The sequence below is a fragment of the Pleuronectes platessa genome, chromosome 24 (assembly GCF_947347685.1).
Source record: "Pleuronectes platessa chromosome 24, fPlePla1.1, whole genome shotgun sequence".
Taxonomy (NCBI): Eukaryota; Metazoa; Chordata; class Actinopteri; order Pleuronectiformes; family Pleuronectidae; genus Pleuronectes; species Pleuronectes platessa.
In genome coordinates, this window is record NC_070649.1 from 12804450 (window position 1) to 12812060 (window position 7611).

Here is a 7611-nt window from a genome sequence, read left to right on the forward strand (position 1 = left end):
CTGGTCTTGTGGCGAGAGGTTTTGGTCCTGATGGCCCGCAGCCTCCTGCCCGAGGGAAGAACCTCAAATAGTTTGTGACCCGGGTGGGAGAGATCAGCCACAATCTTACCTGCCCGCCTCAGGGTCCTAGAGGCAAACAGGTCCTGAAGAGATGGCAGATTGCAGCCGATCACCTTCTCAGCAGAACTGATGATCTGCTGCAGCCTCCTTTTGTCGTTTGCAGTGGCAGCAGCGAACCAGACGGAGATGGAGGAGGTGAGGATGGACTCGATGATGCAGGTGTAGAAGTGCACCATCATTGTCTTTGGCAGGTTGAATTTCTTCAGCTGCCGCAGGAAGTACATCCTCTGCTGACCTCTTTTGGTGATGGAGCTGATGTTCAGCTCCCATTTGAGGTCCTGGGAGATGATGGTGCCCAGGAAGCTGCTCTGCTGGAGGCTTCTATTCAGGTTGGTCTGGCATGAACCGTCCCGCTCGATCCGCGGATATATAGCGGAGTGTTCGAGCGTTTCACCACAGTTTCTCTTGACGTGTGTTAGGAAACAAACGACATCCAATATGTCTGGCCGTGTTCACAGGCTGCTGCGTAAAGGCAACTACGCACATCGCGTTGGTGCCGGCGCCCCTGTCTACCTGGCGGCTGTGCTGGAGTACCTCACCGCTGAGATCCTGGAGCTGGCTGGAAACGCCGCCCGCGACAACAAGAAGAGCCGTATCATCCCCCGCCACCTGCAGCTGGCCGTCTGCAACGACGAGGAGCTCAACAAACTCCTGGGCGGAGTGACCATCGCTCAGGGCGGCGTGCTGCCCAACATCCAGGCTGTTCTTCTGCCCAAGAAGACCGAGAAGGCCCCCAAGTCCAAGTAAAGCAAAGCTGCTGGAAACCACCGACACAAAGGCTCTTTTAAGAGCCACACACTCACCTCTAAAGAGCAAAACTCCTCACACACCAACGTCATTTAGGGATGATTTATGCTTGCACATTAGCCGTCAATACTGGAATGGTTATTATGTGTCAGATGTTAAGAGAGGAAACCAGTGCTCATCTGGAATCTTAATATAAATAATACGTACTTCCAATTTCAATAAGCCTAATGTACATGGATCCACGGCATTAAAGGAACATGCTTTTATCTGTCAAGATGAACAATATAAATGCACAAACAACACAAGTTCATATTTGTCAAATGAAAAGTAATGTGGCTATAACAGATGAAATGATCCCTCAACGTCTGATATGCTGCATGATGCAAATCTTGGAGAAGAGGTAGTGATAATTATTTATTAGAATTATTACTAACTATTATTTACAGAGTAATGTTTTCATAATTAATAACTCTGATAGTTTTAATGAATCTGTAAAATCAGTTTTTTAAGTTAGGTGATGTGTGTCCGGTCACATGTGGGATTATAGACGTGTTTCACATGAATCAGGTTTTCATTCAAACAATTGACCAAGTCCTCTGTTGTATTAAAGTGCCCCAGTAAACCTGACAGTGATCCAGCATGCGCAACACCAGGACCATGAAACAGAAGCACAAAAAATTTAACACTCAGCCATCATTATTATTATTGTATACATTTCCTCCTGTGATTCTTCTGGTGTGACAGTGATGAGGCTGTCCTGAAGGAGCTCTGTTGCCTTCTGAATGGTTTGGATTCCTCCATTAAACTTTATTTGCCTTTTATTGTCATTGTACAGCACTTTGGTCAGTTATGTTGTATTTAAATGTGCTCTATAAATAAATTTTACTTACTTACTTTTACTTACTTAAACGTTTTGAGCATTTAAGTTTACTCTTGTTTCCAAGACGAGCGTGACTCTGATCAATTCAACCAGAAGCTCCACTTGTTTTCGGAGGCTCTTCTTCACTGAACTCAAAAAGCTTTGGCCTCATCAGGTGAGCTGATGAGGCCAGATCATAATACTTTGCCGTCTTTAGAGACATGCACATGCACAGCCATTTATGTCATACAAACCTGCTCAAACACACCGAACACACATTAATTATATAATAATTTAAGCAATGGTGACGATCAGGAACTCAAATAATAACTACATCTGTCCTTCACCGAGTTGCCCCTCAGGCTCAGGGTTCTATTTGAATATAATGAGGCAGGTCAGCTGACATGGGAAGCTGTCATTGGTCAGTCAGAAAAAAAATCAGTCAGAAAAGATTAGCAGCACATGTAGTGGCTCTGTTTGAATTTATATATGCTCTAAATGGCCGTGCGTGTATAGTATTCATGTTAATGTCTGTTTGTTAATCTTTTTGTATTAAGACATTAGACAGATCATTTTAGCAACATGATAGCTTTATTTTGCTTGACCATAGATGTATTATGGTTTTATTACCATTCTCTCATGTGCTTGAATGACAGATGGAATGAGTAATGTTGACAACACTTCCTTAATTGTGGTAACACAATATTTTTTTGTATAGTTGTCTAGATACAGTCATCTAATTTTTCACCTACGTGTGTTTCTGCACAGACTTGAAGCGTAAAGTGGCTGCACTCTGCTCCACAACATCCATTCAGGGCATCACACTGTTGAAGTGCAGCACCTATTAAAACAATTAAGTATTTTTTTATTATACTCTGAAAAATGCACTTAGTGTTTTAATCATAAATCTGAGAAAAAGCATCACCTGGAAAAACCCTCTACTCCCTGTCAGTAAATTTAACCACATAACTTTCCCTCTGCAGGTGTTGCAGTGTCTGATGACAGTTCATCAATACTTTAGTTTAATGACAGCCACTGATCAAGTTGATGCAGCTACAGAGATCATTTCTATGACTCGAACGAGTAGCTGCAATAAAACAGGAGAAGCTGAGCTACTGGAAAACAAAGCTTCGGACAGGACATGGAGGAGAGTTCATCTGGTAGTGGACGTTGTTCCGGTTCACATCATTTGGAGAGCAGCTCCATCTGTTGGCTGCCTGATGTTACTGCAGTACAGCACAGTTATATGATGTGAAGCCGAAATTGACATTTTTCTAAGCAGCTGTCACTTATATATTTTGCAAGGAAAGACACAAGGAAACTACGATAAATATAACAACAAAGGTACAATATTTAATAAGTATGGTATATGAATTCGAACGGATATCGCTTAACATAATTTTACATGATGTATGTGTGTGTGTCAGTAGTAGTCTGCCTCTCCTTCACACAGAGTCTAAAGCTATTTGTTATATTATTTAATGTGAACCAACTTCTAAATCTTAACATTGTAAGAAAGACATTTAATATATTCCTGTCTAACTTGACTCGCTTTAGTTATGAACTCTGTCTCTACATATGTATTGACAGTGGTGATGATTGATGAGGAAACAGCTCTTTGTGGATAGACGTGTGTGGCTCTTAAAAGAGCCTTTTACCAGGATGCACATGTTTCACAGTGAGGACAGCTCACTTCTTCTTGGCTGCTGTCTTCTTCGCTTTGGGTTTGGCGACCTTCTTCGCGGGTGCTTTCTTGGCAGCAGGGGTCTTTTTCACCACCTTATTGGGGCTCTTCGCCACTTTCTTGGGGCTCTTCGCCACCTTCTTGGGGCTCTTCGTGGGCGTCTTGGCCGCTGCTGGTTTCGTCACCTTCTTCGGGGACTTTTTAGCGGCTGCTGGATTCTTGGCTGCCGCCGACTTGGGCTTTTTAGCCACTGCGGGTTTCTTCACCGGCTTCTGGACCTTGGTCTCCACCTTCTTGCTCATCTTGAACGAGCCGGTGGCCCCGGTTCCCTTGGTCTGGACCAGGGTCCCGGTGACCACCAGCTTCTTGATGGTGGTGTTGACGCGGGAATTGTTTTTCTCCACATCGTAGCCTCCGGCAGCCAGAGCCTTCTTGAGGGCGGACACTGACGCGCCACTGCGCTCCTTGGACGCGGACACGGCCTTCAGGATGAGCTCACTGACGCTGGGGCCGGCGGTCTTCAGTTTCACGACCTTCTTCTTGGCCGCTTTAACCTTGGCGGCGACTGGAGCGGGAGCTGGAGCGACTTCTGCCATCTTTCTCTTTGCGTATAGATCAACGACGAACTATCGGAGTGAGTTACCGAACTAATGGAGAGTCCCGATCGGGAGGCGGTATTAAACACCATGAGAACCGTGGAGACTCAGTCGAGCAGTGGCTCCCGTGTGCAGTGTGAACGCCGAGACACTTGTGTTTTCTCTTCACTGACAAACGATTAAAAACTCAGTGGGTGAGCGGAGCTGGAGGCTGACAGTGAGGAAGCAGGTAGCGGACTTATTTGTCTTCATATTGAAGTCATGAAGAGCTCTGATGCTCTCTGCATTTGGTCGGTGGAGCCTCCAAACACGAGCCGTTCACCGCGGTGAGCAGCGCTGCTCAGCGGCTTTTCCCACTAGTTTCTCTCCTAAAATGAGTTCAAAAGCACCACAGCTCCACCAAAACCCGTTTCCTAGCTGCTCCACATGTTTGTTCAGAGACACCGAGTGAAAACAAGCACCTGCTGAGGATCTCTTTTTAATAAAATCAAGTAATTGTGCAGGCAGCAAACATACCGCTGATATCCGAGGCTCCTGGTGAAGTTGAGCCAGACTTTCTATCAGAGCCGTGAACGTCTCATGCTGAGGATGCTGGAGAGTCATTATAGAAGTAGGGCTACATTTCATATCCATGTTTTTTTATAAAATATTTATGTCAAGTAATGATTAAATTCATATTGGGGCACATTTGTCTCATTTAATACAAAAAGTCAACAGGTTCCATCATTTATTTTCCAGAAAATGTTTAAGCTTTACTGGAATTGGCAGTTTCTCTACTTAGTAAATACCAACTTTTGCTCATCATATTAACACTAGGATACATGTTTCTGTATATTATGATAATCATTATTTGTGTAAATAATCATTAAAACCTGACAAACGTTTCTAAAAAACTGTTTGACGAGAGTGTGTGAGAAATCTCTGTTAACCTGTCAATATGTTACCTATTGATCAATAGATCAATTCTTCTCAGCCTTTTATAGCCAATAACACATTCTTATTACAAATGAAGGCCTTAGTGTCAACAAACACTGTGTTTAACCAGAATGTACACACGTGTGCAGTATGTGAAAGTGTTTGTGTAAATTGCAGCGTGTAAACATGTCATTTTAAGCATTCAAACACACTTTATTTATTGTGACGACCCCTTCTCACCTGGACACTAGGTGTCGCTGTTCTTCCGTTCCCAGAGCTCCAGGTGGATTTGGCGTCAGCGACAATCAGAGCACATCTTGGCCAGGTGTGCTCTGCCCTTTAAAAGACTGGCCAGATTCGTCTCGCGCCACCTACGGGACGAGGTTGGCTCTCCCGGACGCCAGCAGTCTTTTCTGTTTTGTTCTTGGAGACTTTGGTTTGTTCCGTTAATAAATCTTCTAATAGAGCCACAGTTCACCCGTGTCGTCTCCCTCCATTTTGTGAATGAGCAGCGTAGTTTGTTTGTGTGGGAGATGTTCGGGTAAGTGAACTGACGCTGTTGTGTGTTGGCTTGTTTCTCCGTGTTGCTGTGCCGGGTGTTTCCTGGTGTCGTTTAACTCGAGTGAGCCCGTATACTGTCGTAAGTGGCTGCTGTTCTGTCCCGGTTAGGCTAAAGGGCATGGCTACTGTGGATGAGTTTCTGAGTGCTCCGTCAGAGGAGTTATTACACCGCTGTTCGTGGGATCAATTAATTAAAATTGCTGATCATTTCAAGATGGATATCGGGGATAAACGTTTAAAGGAGAATGTCAGGAGGATCCTCGTGATAATCTGGGGGAAATTGGAGTAATTGACACAAAATCCCAGGATGTGACTCCTGGGGAAATTAAACGAATGGAGCTGGAAGTTCGCCGACTGAGTTTATCTCATGTTGAGGCCAGGTCCCTGTTTCTCCTGCGCTGTCACGCTCTTTCGATGTGACCAGTTGTCTGCGTCTACTTTGAAGTATCCTGAAATGATCTATTCCACAGTGAAAATGTCTAACTTTACTTTGAACAATTGTAAACAGTAAAAATGTTGGAATATACTTTGAAAAGTCTCCAAATATATTCAGTAACAATCTTTGATATTCAGTATGTAGTTAGTCAGTGATTGATTGATTGATTTAATTAAGCCTCGGAAAAAACACATTGAGGAATAAGACCCTCATTTACAATGGTGCCGAGGGTACAATAGAGTAAAGCATTGAGAAATAGAAATAAAAAAATATGCATATATACATACAGCAATACAAAGTAAAAGGTCATAAATCAACCCTGACGATTCAATAAATATTATAATACTATGGTTAAGCTTAACCCAACTAACAGTTACATCACTGCAGGAGAAGCCGGTCCTACATGAAACAAGACTCGAGAACTCCTTTAATGAAATAAATGAGGCCAATTTTAACGATTTTTGGACCTCATTCCAGATGTAGGGTGCCTTATAGCCGAAAGCTGTCTTCCCCAAGTTAGTGTTAACCCAAGGCAGTTATAATGAGAGCCAGCTCTGGGAGCGGGTATTGAGGTTATTACAATTCCAGGTGATGAGAGAGGAGAGATATAATGGAAGTAGCCCAGTGAGGTCCTGAACACAGGCATCTCAGTCTCTCTCTGAACTTATTGATGCGACGACCTAGCCTGACGTTGTCAGACTCACAATTCTAGACAGAATGTGAGTCTGAGACCGCTCCATTGGGCTGTGATTATGGGGGGTGTTTCAACTGACCAGGAAGTAAAATTCTTCTTCGCTCAATTGGATAGACCTAAAACCAATCAGAGCAACGTAGTATGTGACATATGCTAAGCAACGCATTGTGAGTTATTTACTAACGCCGGGTTCACACCTGACGCTTCAGCGCAGCGCCAAGCCTTAAATAACAGCTGGCTCCCATCCACTCCCATGTTAAAACTTTGTGCCGGTCACACCGGAGGCTGACAACCCAGTCTCATCAGAAAACGTTCAATGGCAACGTTGGTCCACTTGGAACGACGTTACCATCTCACAATCTGAGAGGCCAGATTGTGAGATGGTAACATTTAGTCCTCCCATTGTTTTGCATTGGCGTGTTCTCACGTCACGTGACTCTCAAGCTCCCGTCTGCGGAGAGGAAAACATGGCGGAGATTCCCTGTTTTTTCAGATAAAAATATAATTTTGTAACTTAGTTTGGGCATAAAAATACATTCTGACACCATTTCTAGCGAGAAATGTGCTCTTTGCTTCCACAGTCTTCAGCCAGTTCGTGCTTATGATAAATATTTTAATAGTTATCACGCATGTTTTTATCGTCTGATCTCGGAAGCCAAGCAGGGTCGGGCCTGGTTAGTACTTGGATGGGAGACTGCCTGGGAATAGTAGGTGCTGTAAGCTTTTTCCACTTTTACCTGACGTATTTACATGTATAAATAAGGCTCAGTGGGTGGCTTCATTCGCTTACGGCCACACCAACCTGAATACGCCCGATCTCGTCTGATCACCGAAGCTAAGCAGGGTCGGGCCTGCTTAGTACTTGGATGGGAGACTGCCTGGGAATACCAGGTGCTGTAAGCTTTTTCCACTTTTACCTGACGTATTTACATGTATAAATACGGCTCAGTGGGTGGCTTCATTCGCGTACGGCCACACCAACCTGAATACGCCCGATCT

General features: G+C 44.1%; 2 protein-coding genes, 1 non-coding gene and 1 pseudogene across 3 annotated transcripts in view; 3 read left to right on the forward strand and 1 right to left on the reverse strand.

Annotated features, from left to right (window-relative positions):
* The first annotated feature begins 558 nt into the window (after positions 1-558).
* Positions 559-2396, forward strand: LOC128431026 (histone H2A-like). The gene has a single exon (XM_053417226.1). The coding sequence runs from the start codon at positions 559-561 to the stop codon at positions 865-867; it is 309 nt and encodes a 102-aa protein (XP_053273201.1). The 3' UTR covers positions 868-2396.
* Positions 2397-3052: 656 nt separating this feature from the next.
* Positions 3053-4027, reverse strand: LOC128431031 (histone H1-like). The gene has a single exon (XM_053417229.1). The coding sequence runs from the start codon at positions 4004-4006 to the stop codon at positions 3416-3418; it is 591 nt and encodes a 196-aa protein (XP_053273204.1). The 5' UTR covers positions 4007-4027; the 3' UTR covers positions 3053-3415.
* Positions 4028-7396: 3369 nt separating this feature from the next.
* On the forward strand, positions 7397-7515 carry LOC128435557 (uncharacterized; annotated as a pseudogene).
* Positions 7516-7576: 61 nt separating this feature from the next.
* LOC128435049 (5S ribosomal RNA) overlaps positions 7577-7611 on the forward strand; it is a 119-nt gene continuing 84 nt past the window's right edge. Inside the window, exon 1 of the ribosomal RNA XR_008337717.1 lies at positions 7577-7611. This exon is cut by the window's right edge and continues 84 nt beyond it. This is a non-coding gene — a ribosomal RNA (5S ribosomal RNA).